The sequence below is a fragment of the Globicephala melas genome, chromosome 9 (assembly GCF_963455315.2).
Source record: "Globicephala melas chromosome 9, mGloMel1.2, whole genome shotgun sequence".
Lineage (NCBI taxonomy): Eukaryota > Metazoa > Chordata > Mammalia > Artiodactyla > Delphinidae > Globicephala > Globicephala melas.
Window position 1 is genome coordinate 56,199,281 of NC_083322.1, and position 20,177 is coordinate 56,219,457.

At 37.4% G+C, this 20,177-nt stretch overlaps 1 protein-coding gene across 8 annotated transcripts in view; it reads right to left on the reverse strand.

Annotated features, from left to right (window-relative positions):
- HEPACAM2 (HEPACAM family member 2) overlaps positions 1 to 20,177 on the reverse strand; it is a 48,142-nt gene that overhangs the window by 22,552 nt on the left and 5,413 nt on the right. For 4 of the 8 annotated variants that reach the window (XR_009565079.1, XR_009565078.2, XM_060304595.1 and 1 more), the window contains exons 1-3: positions 18,072 to 18,163; positions 10,728 to 11,081; positions 5,756 to 6,040 (exon numbers count right to left, since the gene is read on the reverse strand). Coding sequence is in view for 6 of the 8 variants with exons in the window: in XM_060304595.1 (XP_060160578.1) it covers positions 5,756 to 6,040; positions 10,728 to 11,081; positions 18,072 to 18,150 (718 nt within the window). In the remaining 2 variants the exon portion in view is untranslated. Of the gene's footprint in view, positions 1 to 5,755; positions 6,041 to 10,727; positions 11,122 to 18,071; positions 18,164 to 20,177 lie in introns of those variants that run through there. The other 4 variants (XM_030857265.2, XM_060304597.1, XM_030857264.2 and 1 more) reach the window with 3 other exon arrangements.

Below are 20,177 nucleotides of genomic sequence, written 5' to 3' on the forward strand. Positions count from 1 at the left end.
GGGCCAGAGCACTATAACTAAGAAGCTGTTATAATGGGAATTTAGCCTTCCTACAGCTTCATCAAGTAACACTGAAATCTGAAAGGGATATGAAGAAAGATAATCTGGTCCATTTTAGGCAAATTCAAGAAACCCCTACTGAATTCTTAATCTGTGTCAAGTATTGCCTTAGGGATACAGAGATGAATAACACGGAGCTCCTATTTTGGCCTGAGGTGCTTACGAGTGGAAGAGACTAAAGGAAACATAATGCAGTGAGTTCCAGGGGAGAGATGTGCGTGGGGTGCTGCAGGAGCACAGCAAACCTCTTAGTGACACTGAAGACCTGAGACCAGGGTGGGGGCAGGTAAGCCTTTCTGGAGAAGATGATATTGTGAAGGAAAAGGAGGGTATAACTAGGTGAAGAAAGAGAAGTGGGAACATCAACTAAGGCACATATTCTCAGTTTGCATGGAATAATAAAGATTGAAAGCATGTTGATGCTGTATCAATAGAGTAAATGACAGTTCTTCAGATTACATATTTTATTTAATTCTTGTAACCCCAAACCCAAACCAAAACCAACAAAACAAAACCAAACAACAAAATGGCTAAAACTGTGACAGTAAAAAAAAATAATGAATCTGGGTTGTGTTTCTGTATGTTACATGGGTAAAAACTGCTTAGCACAAACAAGACCATGATGTTTGATTTCTGAATCAAATCAAACCATAAGTGAATGAGTGAATAAATGAATTAGTGAATAAGATCAATAAGATGAGATGTTGATCAAGTGAAGGTCCTTGCATTTGAATGCAAAAATAATCAAGAAAATAAATTATTAACATTCTATTCAGAATTACCACAGAGTAAGAGTAAAAAATCTTAAATCATCTAGATAATTCATCTTTACAATGTGGAAATGGAACCCACATTGTAAAATTTTCCAAGTGTTCTTCTTTCTACTACCTGTCATTAGTCTTTACTCATGACAGGTGTTTCTCTGTGAGATTTCCATAGACTATGCCTAAAAGAGTGCAAAGAAGAAAGTTCAGTCTGTAAATAGAAGATATGTCCTGTAAAATCTGAACTGATTCAGATGGGGATATTCTAATTCTTTCAAATAACACAGGAAAGGAAAGAGGATTTAGGAGTTTAAAGCATAATATTTAACATTTACAGGTGTGATTATGGTTTTCCCCCCATTTTAATACTTTACACACTGTGTATCACCATATTCTGTGATAATCATAAGATTAGGGCATGAACTTGCACATGTTGAAAGAAAGATCTTATTTTCACTTTGCCAGATAAAACTAAACTATATAGCAAAGCAAAAGTGTATTTCAAGATGCAAATGATACTTTCATGTACCTGTAATTGCTTATGCAATTTCCCCCAGGAATTTTTCATTTACATCTATGGCTAGAGTTTAAAGATAGGTAAATAGATGGTGAGATAAATAGATAATAATAAGAATTCATGTAAAGAATATATTTTCATGTAGAAAAATAAAATGTGGTAAATAATGGTAACGTCTGGGGAAGAAAGTTCTTTTCAAAGTATTCTTTCAGTTTTCTCTTTGCAGGTATCTTCTAAATTACCCAGGCTTTCCACAACTTCTTGCTGTCATGTTGCCAATTATGTAAGCATAGTTTGGGCTCCAAGGGAAAAAAAAAAGAAAAAAAAAGAGGAAAAGCAAAAGAGCGAACATTATTGAGTTTTTCCTATGTGCCACTTGCTGCCTTCTTTACACATAAAATCTCACTTAATCCTCCCCATCCCTCTAGAGATAGGTATTAGCCTTACACTGAGACAGTGCAGATAAGGAGATGAGGAAACTGACGTACAGGGTGACGATGGCAGTCTGAATGGACAGCTTAGGCTCATAACACCGTGCTATCCACTACACTCTCCAAAGGACACGATATTTACTAGAGTCCATGGTTGAAACAAAATAAAATCAGGTTTTCTTCAGTGGACAAAGAATGCTCCAACACAATCTTACTTCTGCTCTTACCACACTGAATGATGGTTCCTCCAAATTAATATTCAGTAGATGATATCTGGCTGGTTTAATATCATGTTTTGCATTTTGTACGTTTTCTATGTGAATGTAAACCATTTAGACCAAATAATAAAGAACAACGTAAGGATGTGTCTATATAGCCCTAGATTCGATTCCATTTGTCTGCTCACATTTTCTTTCACTGTGTTCAAGTACCTTGAATGCTTAGGTCTGTGCTACCTGGAGTTGAATGGAAGTTTTAATTCATGTCAGAATAATCTTATTCAGTCAAGAATATGCCTACATGTATAATAGATGGTGCCAAATCTAAATTTTTCACTCCAATTCAATGCTAGTCGTGCAGAGAGTCACAGTTTACACTTCGTAAATCTATTTCTCTGCCTTGTGCTTTAAGGCAGACAGAATATTTTCACAATATAACTAATGATTGTAATAAATCTTATATAAGTTGCTTCTAGTGAGTGGTGTTTTGGTATTTTTTGGTGAAAAACTGTAATTTCCTTCTTCTCTGGCAATCTTTAATATAATTTCCTCTGTTTCTGTTTCTCTGTTCATCTTTGAGACACTGAATTCTGAACTAGGTTGGACTAGCAGTTAATCCTCTTTGAGTTCCCCTACACCAAAGGTGAATTACACAATCAATGTATGAAGTTTTTTCTATTTCTGTGTGAACAATATTTTTCAGAAAAAAATGCTTTCATATTGCTCTTAGACATGTTTAATCACTGTATGGAGTTCAAAATTGGTAACGTTTTTCTCTATATTATAGGTTAATAAAATATATCCTACCTTCCTTTTTCCCTTTCCTATAAACACTCTTTCTATAATTGCATGACATTTGTGATCCATTTTGAAAAATGTGATCTCTTGACAAACATTTCTTGATTTAGTCTAGAATATGTGTGTATTTACTTATAAAACATTCTGTAGTCTTTTAAAAAATTTGAACATTTGCTTTAAAAATAATTTTCCTCATTGTTTACCAAGTAATGCCTGGCATTCGAAGTTCCCCCTAATCTGACTCAAATATACAGGTATCCTCTGATTTCAAAAACTTTGCATTACGCCACTTGGCTTTTATGAAAGACCTACATTAGTACCTGTTTTAGCTGACTGAAAGAAATCTGAAGAGGATTTTTGCTTTCACAAAAAAGATGAAAAGCAAAAATTGGCGTTCAGTGTTTGTTTTGCAGGAGCCGTTTTAGAGGCAGTGGGCACCCCAGCGGCGAAAGTGGCGCCACCAAGCCCCTTCCCGGGGAACTAAACTCAGTATCTCCGTATGAAGGCTCCATAGCTTTGAACTGCGTCTGTGAGCAACTGTGCTTTATTTTGATTTATTTTGTGCATCCATTAGCAAGACATGTCATAAGGCAACTGCTTATTCACTTTATACCATTTCGGTTTACACAAGGTTTCATAGGAACGCTCTACTTTCTGATGGAAGGGAGTGGGGAACCTCTATCTATTCCTCATTGTATCCTACGCTCTAGCCAAACTGGACCATTTGCCAAATACTTTGACCTCTGCTTAGTGTCTGTGTCTGCTGTCCCTATTGTGTGAAATGTTTTTTACAGACATTGCCCCTTGCCCCATTCATACCCATTGTTCAAGGTCCATCTCAAATGTTACTTTCTATAATAAGTCTTCTCTCCAGCTAGAAGTAATGTTTTCATCTCTGAATTCCCATAGACTCATAATAGTATAGTAATAATAATGGCCAACAGTTATATAGTATTTACTATGGGCCAATCACTGTTCTAAGCAATTTACGTAAAGTAACAGATTTAATCCAAACAATAACTCTGTGAAGTAGGTACTATCATTATCATCATTATATGGTTGAAGAAACTGAGGCACAAGAGAGGTAAGGCAGTAGGAGCAGGATTTCTGGCTCCAGAGTTCTGGAGCTATACTCCTTTGTATACATTCCTATGGTATCTAAGACATTCTCATACATTTCACTGTCACATTTTCTCACTTCTGCTAAAATACAGGATAGCTTCCAGTTTTAAGATTCAATGGTTCTATTTTTATCTTAATTTTGCTTAATTAAACAAATGTTATTGTATAACTGTGTCATACCACCGTACTCCACTTCCCAGAAGTTGCTTTTCCTGCTACAATTCTGTGGCTTGGTTTTATTGTTAAGCTTTATCTAGTTGAAAAAACCTACATATGCTTTTTTCCAAAGAGTTAATAACACACTTCCTCAAGAAGACTATCAATTTTCTATTGAAGAAAATAGAATACAGATGTATCAATAATACAAACAGTTTCCATTTACTGAATGCTTGCTTGGTGTCATCTACTGACTATTCTTCAGAGAGGATTGATTTCATTTAATGTGGTGAGGTAGTTTTAACCATCTCCATTTTACAGATGAGGCTCAGAAAAGTCAAGGGATTTCTTAAAGTCACATAGGTAGTGACAGAACCCATTTCCCACGTAGGCCTACCTCCTAAGCACCTAAACACTAGGTTTTAGGGCCTTTCTGAGCATTATGCAGATATATTTGATGAGTGAGTAGATACATTTACAAGGCTTAATTTTACCCTTGTGATTCAACCAGCTGAAACCTCCACCCTCATGCCACACAGTGAGAAGTTTTACTTTGCCATGCCTTATTTATTTTGTTATATTGCTGTTGTGGCCATGCACTAAGCTATAATGGTAACTGATCAGATGACTTCCCAATGTGATAAGCCATTGGTTCAACTAGGGGAGATTTTGCACACACCAGTCCCTCTCCCCCACACTCAGGGGACATATGGCAATGTCCAGAGACATTTTTAGTTGTCACAACTTGAGGGGAGGGTGCTACTGGTATGTAGTGGGTAGGGGCCATGGATGCTATTAAACATCCTATAATGCATAGGACAACCCCCCACAACAAAGAGTTGTCCAGCCAAAATGTCATTAGTGTGGAGGTTGAGAAACCTTGTGAGAAGCTGAAATTAGAATGCAATGTTAAACATATTGGAGGTGGTGCTATGGAGCAGAGGGGATGGGGAAAAATAATACAATTAAGAGAGAGAAATCTTGCTTGGGTTGGTGATGATAATATGACATGAACTGAAAAGTTTGGTGAACTTAACTTGTACATGAGATTAAACAAAAATAACGATAGCAACTACATCAACAGAAAAAAGAACCAGAGAGAATTGAAAGCCAAAATAATTACGGATTCCCTGGGAAGCTGAATAGCTTACTGCAGAATAATTATGCTTTCTCTGTGATCCTCTCTGCACCCTGCCTCTAGAAGTGGAGCTGAGAAAATGGGCAGAGAGAACAGCCACGCCTTGGGCCGCATTTCCCATGCATAGCCCGGGAACATTCTTTCTCCGTGTAGTCAGCTCCAGAGCACGTCCCTCTCCCATTTTATGATGAACAGCTCCTCCTCCACGGGGGTGAATAAATCAGTGTCTTCTGCATGGTTCTGGGTTTGAAATTGAGGTTCCTACTTTCCACTAGAATTAAGGTCACACATGCACTGAGTCAGAGAATGTATCCTAAAAGGCCCCTGGCCAATATCTCAACTTGATTTTCAAGAAACAGGGTTGTACAAGTAACTATATTTCATGACAAGACAGTGCCTAGGAAGTATAATTGCACCTAGTACTACATTACAATGATGGTGAAAACCGAATGACATCTGGTGTCAACATCTGGTGATGTTCTCTGTGACTCCTCTCATGAAAACTTCCCAGAAGAAAACTCATGTGTATGTATATATTTTAAAAAACTTACAATATATGGTAGGCATAATGATGTCACTTTCCATCTCACTGATAGGGTTCTTCACCAGACAACTGTAATTCCCAATGTCTTCTTTGGTCACTGGAACAATATGAAGGCTGTTGTTTTGGAGAGAAAAGGAGTTGGTGGAGCTGGTGTGGACAGGCCTCCCATTTTTTAGCCACTGGTAAACCAGCCGGGTGCCCCCTTCCACGAGGCATGTCAGGGTCATGTTCCCCACATACTCCACAGCCCCAGAGGAAGGCTGAGTCTGCACCACTGGTTTCGTGACAGGATCTGCAACATCAGAACAGATAGAAATGATTTTTGCCACCACAGAATTATAATAAAAGTCTATGAGGTCTTTCAAATATTAAATCCTAGGAAAATGATTCCAACGTTTTGCACTTTATAAATGTAGACAGTTCAGGAAGTAATTAAAGAAGAAAATAAAAAAGTCATGGCAAACACAAAATGATAAAATATAAAAATATCATTTATAGCAGAAATAACTGAGTCTAGAAGTTACTCTTCAAGGATTTTCTAATGGAAACCTTTACTTTATAGATAATGCAGTTAGTGGTAGAGAATGTCGGCTTCCCTATTTCCTGTTCATTGTGCTTTCCTCCGACACCATAAGGGTGTACTCTCACAAGCAAAGTTTACGTAGTTATTCCCCTCTCTTGATTTGTCCTAATATCCCAAGAGCAGCTGGCAGGGATACATGTGGTGAGCGCAAATTCCTACCCACCATCTGCAAAACACAAAGCTCAGATATATCATACTTTGGGGGGATTGAGAGAAAGTTTTAAAGAATTACATTTGCACCATTTACTTTTCCTTCTATGTAAGTGAACTAATTACATGTTTTAATTACTGTGCATTTATATTGCAGCGTTATGTTAGTCACTGAACCATGTTAGTCACTGTACCATGTTAGTCACTTTAACGAACGAAAGCCTATAATAATCTCCTTCTATGCATGATTACAGGACACACAGAGAATGAGATGATATATAAGTAACAGAAAATTGGCTCCAATGTTTAGCTTTCAATTTCCTATCAAACTTTTAATTGGGGTTGAGATAAACCCACGCACATATGGTCACCTTATCTTTGATAAAGGAGGTAAGAATATACAACGGAGAAAAGACAGCCTCTTCAATAAGTGGTGCTGGGAAAACTAGACAGCTACATGTGAAAGAATGAAATTAGAACACTCCCTAACACCATACACAAAAGTAAACTCAAAATGGATTAAAGACCTAAATGTAAGGCCAGACACTATAAAACTCTTAGAGGAAAACATAGGCAGAATACTCCATGACAAAAATCCAGCAAGATCCTTTTTGACCCACTTCCTAGAGAAAGGGAAATAAAAACAAAAATAAACAAATGTGACCTAATGAAACTTAAAAGCTTTTGCAAAGCAAAGGAAACCATAAACAAGAAGAAAAGACAACCCTTAGAATGGGAGAAAATATTTGCAAATGAAGCAACTGACAAAGGATTAATCTCCAAAATATACAAGCAGCTCATGCAGCTCAATATCAAAAAAACAAACAACCCAATCCAAAAATGGGCAGAAGACCTAAATAGACATTTCTCCAAAGAAGATATACAGATTGCCAACAAACACATGAAAGGATGCTCGACATCACTAATCATTATAGAAATGCAAGTCAAAACTACAATGAGGTATCACCTAACACGGGTCAGAATGGCCATCATTAAAAAATCTACAAACAATAAATGCTGGAGAGGGTATGGAGAAAAAGGAACCCTCTTGCACTGTTTGTGGGAATGTAAATTGATACAGCCACTATGGAGAACAGCATGGAGGTTCCTCAAAAAACTAGAAATAGAACTACCATACGACCCAGCAATCCCACTACTGGGCATATACCCTGAGAAAACCATAATTCAGAAAGAGTCAGGTACCACAATGTTCATTGCAGCTCTATTTACAATACCAGGACATGGAAGCAACCCAAGTATCCATTGACAGATGAATGTATAAAGAAGATGTGGCACATATATACAGTGGAATACTACTCGGCCATAAAAAGAAATGAAACTGAGTTATTTGTAGCTAGGTGGATGGACCTAGAGACTGTCATACAGAATGAAGTAAGTCAGAAAGAGAAAAACAAATACTGTATGCTAACACATATATATGGAATCTAAAAAAAAAAAAAAATGGTTCTGAAGAACCTAGGGGCAGGACAGGAATAAAGACGCAGACATAGAGAATGGACTTGAGGACATGGGGAGGGGGAAGGGTAAGCTGGGATGAAGTGAGAGAGTAGCATGGACGTATATACACTACCAAACGTAAAATAGATAGCTAGTGGGAAGGAGCCGCATAGCACAGGGAGATCAGGTCGGTGCTTTTCGTCCACCTAGAGGGGTGGGATAGGGAGGGGGGAGGGAGATGCGAGAGGGAGGAAATATGGGGATGTATGTATATGTTAGCTGATTCACTTTGTTATAAAGCAGAAACTAACACACCATTGTAAAGCAATTATACTCCAATAAAGATGTTAAAAAAAAACAACAACAGCTTTTAATTGGGGTTGATGCATCTTCTCAGGTAAATCTGTCTTGACTCAGGTTCACATTTTTTTTACACTGGAAAATGTGCATTAGAGCACAAACAGATCCAATCCTTCTGCCCAGAGAAGACAGGAAAAAATGAAAGATAAGGAGAAGAGGTTGAAAGGTAACTTGCAGGGGTGCTGAGTAGTTCTGAAGGCTCCAGCCTTTCTCAAGATGGGTGCAATCAAGTGGTCCGCTCAATTTAACCCTTTATATTCCCTGGCAAGAACAAAGGGTTTGGAATAGCTTTTGTTTACATTACTATGATTTAAAAAGAAAAATGAATTGGTACATTTTATTATGTAGAAAAAGCTTATGTTTCAAATGTGCCCATGCATGGAAATACATGTGGTATGGAATAAGTCAAATAGATGATGTTGAAGGTCTCATATGGGAGAGCCAATCATTAGAATAGATGTTGGTACTGTGATCATACACTTGCATTTAACAGTGTATCTCAGATATGGAAGTTTCCTAAGAAGATTTTTTACACAGGCCCTAAATCCCTATCAAGACCTTTTTGTTGCAGGGGGAAGGCACAATATAGGAGTAGGTTAATAAGAAGTACAAACTACTATGAATAAAATAAATAAGTTACAAGGGTATATTGTAGAGCACAGGGAACAGATTCAATATTTTATAATAACTGTAAATGGAGTATAATCTATAAAATTTTTGAATCACTGTATTGTATACCTGTAACTACTATAATATTGTAAATCAACTATACCTCAATAAAAAATTTTTTAGGAAGAACTTTTGGCTGCATGTCTATAAACAGATCCAACTGTACTACATATTAACAAGTAATGGATGTTCTATTAAAAGTTTGGAAGGAGAGACAAGATACTACCCAGGAGAATTTCATGAAAATATGAAAATGTCCTCCTTTTCTCTCCCCAAAGTTGTTCTCTAGGCATCTGCTGCCACATCCTGTGTCTTTGTTCCCCTGCAAGCTCTCCAGTTTCCACTCATTTACTGTGCACATATTTACTGAGTGTCTACAAATGGCCTGCATCGGGGTTTAGGCAGTGAGGAAAAAGCAGCAAATACAAAGCCTGCTCCCATGGACCTTGTATTCTAGGCAAGGAAGAGAAACAATAAAAAAATAAAAATATACAATACATCCAGTGTTATGAATGGAATAAATCAGAACTCAAGATAAAGAGTAACTCTCTCTCTCTCTGTATACTTTACATAAGGTGGTCAGGAAAGCCTTTACAGATAAAGTGACACTTTGGCTGAGACAGAAAGGAAATAGGAGATAGTGCCATTACCTAAGAGAAGAGCAACCTAGGTAGAGTGAACAGTCAAGTACAAAGGCCCTGAGGTGTGAGTGTGTTTGGCCTGTTCTAGGAAGAGCGAGGAGGCCAGTGTGGTCAGAACAGAGTGAGTGAGGGGAAGAGAGCTGGGAAGGGGTCAGAGAGGTACTGGGTATGTTGGGGGGGGTCACACTGGGCCTTGTGGGACATCGCTAGCACTTTGGCTTTGATTGTGAGTGAGACAGGAAGCTATGGGAGGATTCTGAGCTGCAGAAGGCAGGGGTAGAAACGGGGATAGTGGAACAGGCTGTTAGGACAGTTCAGGCCAGAGCTGATGGTGGGGTCGAGCGGGTCGGTAGTGGGTGTGGTGAGAAGTGACTCACTTCTGTCCATATCTTGAAGGTAAAGATGCCAGGATTAACTTGTGGACTGGATGTGGGGTGTGAGAGAAAGAGGGAGTCAAGGGTGATGGCAAGGTTTTGTCCTAAGCAACTGATGGAATGAAGTTGCTATTTGCTAAAACAGAGGAATATTGTTAAATAGACAGGTTTAGGGGGGAAAAATCAGAAGTTGGGCTTTGGGTGTAGTATATTTAAGGTATGCTGCTTACATACCTCAATAAGGAAAATAAATGTCTGAAAGTTGTCTGAACCCCACTCTCCCTCAGAGGACATACCTAGCAAATTCTATTGTTGCTTAAGTATGGTCACTGAGCAAGTTTCATCCTCCCCAGTGTACCAAAATAAAAAAAAAAATTCTTTATGTGACAAAAATGGGGCGCTTCCCAGGGTACATTCTGTTAATGAGAAATAAAATTTTCTCTGCCTCATTATATCAGCAACTTTATACTTGATAGTTTCCAGGCAAACAAATAATACGTTTTCCTTACTGCTTGATTACCTTTAGCAGGGCACTGCGCATATACTTTACATGCATGTCTTATTTAATCCTTAGAAAGCCTCATGAGGTGGATAATGTCATTCATGCCATGAGACATTGAGGCTCTGAGGGTTAATTTGCCCAAGGTTGCAGAGCCAGGACCTAAAGCCCAGGTAGTCTAATCTCCTGAGCCATTGCCAACTGCTGTGCTACTCAGCTGCCCATGTCACTTATAGCGGACTTACCATCAACGGTAACTTGAATCTTCTGACTAGCTGACACAGTTCCATTTCCCTGAATGTTGACCTTCACGATGTAATTGCCTTCATCAGTGAACTGCAATGGGTTGATGAGCAGGGAGGCATTGGGTGGCATCATGGTGAATTTGTGTTGGTATTCCAAGTCGGGAACCACAGACTTGTTCACAGAGCCCAGTAAGTATTTGGGCATCGTGTGGGGTCTCTCAAACAGCCATATGATCTGGATATCTGAAGCCGGAGTGTGGAATCCATAGTGTACGGGGAGGTAGAGAGCCTGACCCCTGATGCCATGGACTGTGTGTGATGGCACTGCCACCTTCAGCCCGGAACAAGCACCTGCTATGAAGGAAAGGAAAGTTGTAAAGACCCTGAACCACATTTCACAATCTAAAGGGGAAATACAGAGAGAACCTGATCGGGCGATAATCCTTTTCAAAGAAGAGAGGCTTCTAGGTACTGACTCTTCTAGTACCGGTTACCTGTAGAGGTAAATATTTGTCTCTGAAACCTGCATTTTAAAAACTCCCCACAAAGACTGTTGATTGCATGACCTCTTTAAAGGCAAGATGAAAAGGAAAAGCAGAAGTTATTATCTCTAACTGTTAAAGAATAATGGGAAAAGGAGAACTGGGAAAGATTATTAGTTCTAAAGTCCAATGAAACCTTTTAAAAAATTTGAAATTGTGACTGATTAATGTCTGAGTCATATCATATCCTAATCAAACTATGTGGTTGAGGGGCTACTTCCTCCTGAGAATCTTCCTCCACAGTCTTCTGAAATGGCTTAACAGTCCATAATTGGAAGTTTTTCCTTTTAGCTGAAGCCTTGCCAAATGCAAATATCCTAAGGAGAACGGCATTAAACTATGACCAGTTGTGACTGGTTATTCCTGCTCAGAAGCAGGGATCTGGTTGGTGTGTTTGAGTCACAGCAAGAGGCAGGAGCAGGTGGAGAAGAGTGGAGTGTAGTGAGACAGGAGGCCAGCAAGGTGGCTGGGCCAGACCAGGGAGTGCCTTAGGGTCATGGCAAACACTTTGGCAATTTTACTTTGAGTGAGATGGGAACACAGCTGGATTTCTGTGAGCAAGAGGGATAGAGGTCTTTCTTCTTATTTTTTTAGGTGTGCTCTAGCTGCCGTGAGAACTGACTGAAATAGGGGAAAGAGCAGGAGCAGGGTGACCACTTAGGAGATGACTGCAGTAAAGTAGGCAAGAGATGACTGTGTTGTAGATAAGGGTGCTAGTAAAAGATATTGTGAGAAAAGCCCGGTGGTGCTAACAGGATTTGATGACACATTGCGGGTGGGATACAAGAAACAAAGATGAGCCAAGAATGATTCTAAGGTTGTTGACCTGATCAACTGGAAGAAAGGAGTCGTCATTTATTAATGGGCAACTAATCAATTAATCATGGGGAATACTGTGGGAGACATTTTTGTGGAAAGATTGGGAGTCAGCTTTGGACATGTTCATTTTAGATGCCCATTAGAAATCTAAGAGGCAAGGTTTCTTCGTAGTTTCTGGCACCTGGAGATTTCCGCTTCTTTACCTTGAGCTATATATTGTTTTATTTTATCTAGCATATATATATATATATTTACAATTGAGAAGAGAGTTCTCCTTAGCTCAGGTTACCATGTAGCTACCATTTTCTACCATTTTGATTAGAATACTAATCAAAAGCTCTTTGCTTCAAAATCCTCATTTTAAAGGGGAGCAATACGGTACCTACATCATATGAACAGTGGAGGAGAAAATGAGAGGAATTTAAATGTGAAGTCTTTTGAACAGTGATGGAAAAAAGAAAGAACGGAAAGGAAATTGGAGACAGTTGGCATAGACAACACTTCTGGGGAATTTTGCTGAGAAAAGGAGCAGAAAAAGTATTTTTTAAAATTTCTTTTTTTTTCTTTGGATAGATGCTGAACAGCATGTTTGGAGCTATTGGAATGATCACTAGAAAGAGAAGTCTTGATGAAGCAGAAAACAGATGGGTGAGGGTGGAAAAGAATCCTAGGTGAGGAGGGATGAAAATTTGGGCACAAATAGAGATATCTTACAATTTCAATTTTGTCATATACAAAATGTTTATCTTCTTTGATTGCTTCTCCCTTTTCATCTCTACTAGGAAGGGGATCTTTAAGATTTATCTGAATCATGTTGTGAAAGGTCATCAATATTAGGAAGGGAATGGTAGAAAGGTCTGTTTGTACAACGATTTATTTGGAGAAACTGAAATATGTAGGTCTGCTCCTATGAGGAATAAATTCTACTAACAGTAAATTCCTCTCTTTCTTTCCCAGGGTGGAGGTTAGAGCAGATTTCCATGGTTTTCGTTTTTGGGTAGCTGTTGGTAAACAGTGAGACCCTGGGGCCAGCAGGGAACTCAGAGCAAGGAACTGAAGAGGAAAAAGGACAAAGAGGAAGATAAGAGGAGTTTAAAGGGAGAAGGGGTGCCTAGATGCTCAACTGAAACTGACCATACAGACTAAAAATTAGGTGACTCTATGGGAAAAATAAATATGTGTCTTACAGTCTCCTTGGGCTCTGTGTGTATTTGTGATTGACATGTAGTTTTTTTTTCTGATAATGGGCTGTACCTGTACATTCATTGTAGTGATTTGGTCCATAACAAAGGAGTTACAAAGGTATGAGGATTTGCTTCTGTTTTCTTTTCTGGCAAGTGCAAGAATGTTAAATTTGTAGTTCTTCTTAACTTGAATCATTAGAAAAAGAAGGAGCTTGTTGCTGGGAATTATAAAGAGGAGATAAAGTGTACTGCAGAAAAGGCAAGGAAATCATAAGAGAGCTAAAGGGAGATGAGAGAGTAAATCTAGGACTTAAAACTAGTGATGTCTGAGATATGTGAAGCAGAGACTGAGAGAAGGGAGTGAAGCTCTTGAAGTCATAGACATAGAAAGACATTGGGCATTGGATGGCGGACCTGTACAGGAAAAGATTCCTCTTAGTACATGTGTTATCTGCATGAAACAACAGGCATTTTCATGCCTTTCATTGTAATTGGTGATAGGAAGTGCCTAACAAGTTCCTGGTAAGCAGAACTAGTTTTTTAGCACCCATTATTACTAACTTAAGATATGTAAAATGCACTTTTCACTGTATTTATTGTGTTGCTATTTCCTTTTTTACTTCAGTGAATACAAAAATATTCCTGAGGGTTTCACGGTTCATTCTTGATCTTGGACTCCCTTGTCCATACAGTCTTAAATTAATCACTTGCAAATTGCCTGGAAATAGGGATTTCAGGAACCTATTTTCTAAACTTGCAGAGAGATTTCTGAATTTCCTACTTTGATAAAGTTAAAAGTACACTGAAATATGAGGTCTTAGTACAGAACACATACCTGGGATAAAATGGTGATTAGTTAACTGACCTTAGATAAGTCATTTTAATTCTCTGGATGGCAGTTTTCTTATGTGTGAAAAAAGGGTAATATTAGATGAGGTCCAAGGCCTCTCTCTACTCTTTATGTTTATGTTCTTGACATCCTAAGGTGCTTTTCTCAGGGTAGCAGCTACTCTACAGTTTAAAGGGGAAGGACTCATATTTTAGTGAGAAAGGGCCCAAAGAATTTTGAAGTACTGAATCTCAGATTTAATATCCACTTATTAAGTTGGATATCTTTTCATAAAGTGGCAGTTCTGTGTTTTTTGCCAAGGTATCAAGGGGGATGGTGGGAATCTACATCATTGCCTTGAGAATGCACTGGAAAAAACGGCATAGCTCCTGATATAAAACTCAGTAGTTGCCTCTGACAGTAAGCAATTTGGTCATTGACTTATTGGTCCACTTAATACATTTCACAGCTCAACCTAGAAACCACTGCTAGACTGAGCTGTAGATAGATGGCCTGAGTGCAATTCTGGCCAATCTGTTCTCGGACTTTGGGGAAATCATTGCAGAAGTCCTTGTTTACTTTTTTTTTTTTCTGAAAAGGGGAAGAACGCTTTTTCTCTACTTTTTGTGTGGTTAGGTTGAAAAAGATTAACTGAGTTTGTAATATTCTGAATATGATTGGGAGGCATTTTCTTACCATGGAGTGCGAGCATGACTAGAATAGAAATGTAGGTGACTTTTGGATCTTGACTCAGAAAGCTGAATCTTAAGTAAGAAAGCTTGACTGGAGAGTCTATGACTGAAGTTATGGGAAGAAATTTTATTTAATAAAATATTAAATATGATACAAATATTGCAGCCCAGGGAAAAACGAAACTACTTTAGCAGAAAATAACATTTTATATGGCACTTACAATAATCATTAAGGGGAGTGACCTAGTTCTTTAGTCTATTTTAGAAACTGCATCATGTAATAATACCTTAAATAATATATTACCATCAATAGTATCTCTGAATATATTCAATGCTTATCATACCAAATGATATGATATCATGTTATTTAATTATTTTTCAAATATGTGTGCTTTTTCAAATATATGTATGACAGTGAGAAGACAGCACAGCTGTTACAATAGCTGTTTGCTTAGATTGCCTACACCATTTTTATCAGATAAATTATAGGTAGCAAGTTATAAGAGTATCAGTGAGGAATGAAATTTTCTTTATACAGTTTCTAATCTCAGCCACTAAAATCTTTTTATTTTGCAGGAAAGACATGAATCTATTGATATGATGCAATCCTTACTTGTAGTGAACTTTGCAGAATAAACAGATAATAGGGTGCTTTTGCTACATTTTAGGATCACATACTCTTTTGCCATTGCTGCATTTCCCCTGACAGGTGTGGAATCCATGCTGGCAAAACAGTAGTTTACGGACTTAAAAAAATTAGCTTCATTTTGAGAAATTTTCAAGTGCTCTTTCCTTGTTGTACGAGAAAATGTAAATGACTAAACTATTGATTTTAGGAAGTCAACCTCTGTAAGAACAAATAAATTTTATGAAAATAAATGATATAAAAATGGATGAAATTTTAATTTCCCCTTAATATTCCAAATATTTGTACTTAAATGAAAATTCAATTTTATTATTAGATTCACTAATACGTACTTTTTGAGTACAAAAAAGGAAACCCTTGACTTTTTGCATATAAGGCACTACACTAATTTGGAGAACATTGATAATGCCATTAAAAATCTGACATACAGGGACTTCCCTGGTGGCACAGTGGTTAAGAATTCGCCTGCCAATGCAGGGGACACAGGTTCGAGCACTGGTCCGGGAAGATCCCACATGCTGCGAAGCAACTAAGCCCGTGCGCCACAGCTACTGAGCCTGCACTCTAGAGCCCACAAGCCACAACTACTGAGCCCGCGTGCCACAACTACTAAAGCCTCTGTGCCTAGAGCCCATGCTCCGCAACAAGAGAAGCCACCAAAATGAGAAGCCTGTGCACCACAATGAAGAGTAGCCCCTGCTCGCCACAACTAGAGAAAGCCTGTGCGCAGCAACAAAGACCCAACGCAGCCAAAAAAAGCAAATAAATAAATTTATAAAATTAAAAAAAAAATCTGACATACAAAGTTATAGCAATACTCTCCCCTTCAGAGACTCCCTTAAACTATAAAACTAAGACATTATAAAGGACTGTCCAGCGATAAAGGACACTTTTGACGTCATATTGCAAAATTTATCTATATTCCAGCAACAAAAGACTCCCTAGACCAGTTTCACTGTATTTAATATAAACATCAGACTTCACAAAGTGACCTCTACCGTGGCTCAAAATAGTTGGCATTTACTTCCCCATTGCCATGTATGATATTAGCAAGCACAACACAACTATTATTGACTGAAAATAAACTCTTGTATCTTTGGAGAAAATAGAAATTATGATGTACTTTGAACAGACTTTATGAACTACATTTGGGGCTTCAAATTTCTAAGATTTTTTAAAAGAAAAAACAAACTGATACTCAATATTCCAAAATACAAAAACATTTCCAAATTACCCATGGTCTTTACAACATACTACCAATGGAGAAAAGTAAATTTGTGAAAGAAAGAAAGTCTTAAGGGACAATAACTGCTTTAGCTACTTATGAACATGCTATCTATTTCTCTAAAGTATATTTAATTTTATTTTAGTAGAATTCTTCAAATGAATTGTCTCTAAGTTCTTCTTAAAGCCAATTACAAAAAATTACTTAGGAAATGACAGCAGTCCCATTGTTATAAAATTAAGTGTGGCACTGACACAATGGATACTTTCGAAGCCCAGAAAAATGCACAAAGATAAAAAAGCCGGTTACGGTCATCACTTAATTTTCCTAAAAATTTCAAAACCTAAACAGATATATAGGCTTGAATTTGACAACATAAACACTGGAACAATAATCACAACTATGGGAAACTCAAACATTTAAAAAATTTACAAACTGTATATTTCAAATATGCAGAATATGAACAATATTAGGGATAAATGTAAATAACAATCACATTTACTATGAAAACTATACCATAAGATACCAGTAAGTGCAAAGCTCTAAACTACTGAAGAAGGCTAAAACTTAAGTTGTTTATTTAGCTAATTTGTTCTTAAAATTTAAGGAATAAAGTTTTTTTTAAAAATTTCTGTCTCTTGGATATAAATAAAACAAGAGACTTTTAAAACTGATAAATAGGAAGAATGGAAAGAAAACACCTGGTGAAAATAATGATGACATAAAAACAGTGGGAATGTTGGAGAAAGACTTTAAACTCTAAGGTTAAAGAGGAGAATGAGGGAGAAATACTAAAGTAGAGAAAAAAAATTTTAATTGAACTAGCCATTGGGTAAAGAGAAAGGCTAAAGGCATTTTGGAGAAATAATACTTTTAAACACATTTCTCCCGATTGTGTATAAAATATTTTTTGTTAGTTTGGAATCTCACCTTTTTCCACATTTCATAAGATAGGTAAAAAATAGGTAGAGCTAACAGTTTGCCACAATATCTTTAATTAAAACAGCCCAAAACTATGTTCAAAACTTGTTTTAAGTTTCACTGTAAGTGGTCACAAATTCATGATCTACAAGAATATTTGCCAAAGTAGAATGCATTAAAGAGTGTTCAACCTATATATAAACTCTGTAAAAAGAAGAGATTCATTAAGTTTTTAGAATGTCTTAACTTTCTTAATGAGTGCTACTCACAATAACTGTTGTCCTAAGAAAACAATAACCATCTATTTATTGAACCTCACTTCTCCTAAATGATCCTGTTTCTTTGCTGGAACAAAGTGTGTTATTGTTTAAAATTCTAAGCTGTTCTTCAATTATCTGAGTGAATCTACAGCCTAAAGCAAATATTTACCTTATGCCCACAATTTAATAAAAAGGTAGCTAGAACAAACTTCATGCAGTGCCTTACCTAAGAGAAGGAGGTATATTTTGCACTGAAAGACCCCAACCGTGCTGCTGAAGGGCTCCATGAAAGCATCCTGTCCCATGCATACAGTGCCCTGTTCCTGGTGGCAACTTGGTTCATGGACCAGCAGCTGCTGGTTTATTTGCCAGGGAAATTAGCAGTGAGGTAACATACCCTAGCCTGCCTCTTGCTTCTGTGATTTGAATACAGAATGAATGTGTATGCAAAGGACACAGGGAGTGGGAACACCTGTTATATGCTCTGCAAAAAAACAGGCTTGTGACTTTCAGAACAGCTTCTTAGCGATTATCAGTAATTGTCAGCATATTTCATGAATTATTCTTAGTTATTAATAATCACATGAAGGAAAACATCCTTTTGGGTGACTCTAATGAAACCCAGTATGCTTTCATAATGAGAGCATATTGTGAAATTTCCTGAAAAACAAAAGCGGGTTTCCTATCATGTAAAACGATGCCATTATTTTGAAATTAAAATTTTTTTCAATGAAAATTGCAGTATTTCATGTATCTGCTAAACAGTTATAAATCACCATGAAATCACTAAGTAACATGTAAAAGTTATACCAAAGAAAATAGAGCATCTTAATGTCTTTAAATGTGTATTTTTCTATGTAGTACTTCCTGTTACAAATGTCTGCCATGGTTTTATTGAATCTATGGATTCATGTAATTTTTAAAAGCAAACCACAGGTGTGTTTCCAAGTGACACTGAATCATGGACCGTGTGTAATTATAAATAAAAGCTTAAACCAAAAGATAATATCTGAGGTCACATTTTCACAACTGAAGCACAGAATAAGTGAACCAAGGCCCAGAGACAATCTTGCCTCTTACAGTGGTATCTGGGCTACAGATTTTCTGCCTGGCCTTTTCACTGCCATGGCAGCAGGCAGTCTGCGCACTTCCGCTTAATTTACTAAGTTATAAGTTAACCTCTATTTCATTTAATCTACTGCAAGAAGGTTCTAGTCCAAGCCTTTGCTATATAAAATAAAAATCTGCATCTAATCAAGCAAAATTCCTTGCATAAATCATTTTTTTAAAGTAAAGGCTCACTGAAGAAGTTCAAGTTTGGAAACACTTTTAGCATTAAAGCTTCCAGAACTGTTTCTACAGGCAAAGAAAATAAGTGACTATTGGAAAACCTGAGGCCTCTTCAGAGGTCACTTTATGACCTCTCCAAGCTTCAGAAAAATGGTAAGAGCTTCTCCCTGGTAATTATTATACCACAACTTTCTCTGTGCTATCTCTAAATCTTGCATGTGTAATTTAGAGATAGCAGCATTATTTCAGCACTTATCTCATTAACCTCAATTGATTTTATTGCATGTTTATTTTCCCTCTGGGCTCATCTAATACAAAGACTGGTCTTATTCATCTATGGATCTAGCATAGTGGTTAACTAGTATTTTTGTTAAGTTGTTCCCCCAGAAATAAACCCAAATGTTCCTTGGCCCATGTCCTCTGATTCTCAGTTGATGCTTAAGAAATGCGTGTAAATTTTAATATTGGATTGCACAAAATACAATTTGAAAGTAATATTGAAGTTCTATATATAGCACATAGACTCCCCCTCACATCTTTTAAATCAATATTAATCTCTAATTGTTTTTTATTAAATAAGCTCTTTCTAGTGCTTTTCAGAAACAGTGCTGGCTCATGATAAAGTGTTTTGGGTCCTAGGCAAAGTGGGAGAAATAAAGATGATGGAGTAAATTTTTCCTAATTTTTTTTTTTTTTTTTTTTGCGGTACGCGGGCCTCTCACTGTTGTGGCCTCTCCAGTTGTGGAGCACAGGCTCTGGACGTGCAGGCTCAGCAGCCATGGCTCACGGGCCCAGCCGCTCCGCAGCATGTGGGATCCTCCCGGACCGGGGCATGAACCCATATCCCCTGCATCAGCAGGCGGACTCTCAACCACTGCGCCACCAGGAAAGCCCTTTCCTAATGTTAAATTTACTCAATCTAAAGGACTGATATTTATTCTGAGATTTTTTTTCTGTTTTTTTGTGTGTTATATTAAAAATCCTTTACTTTATGACATAGCGATAACAGATGTTACATAAATAAATTAAATTCCAAAATGAA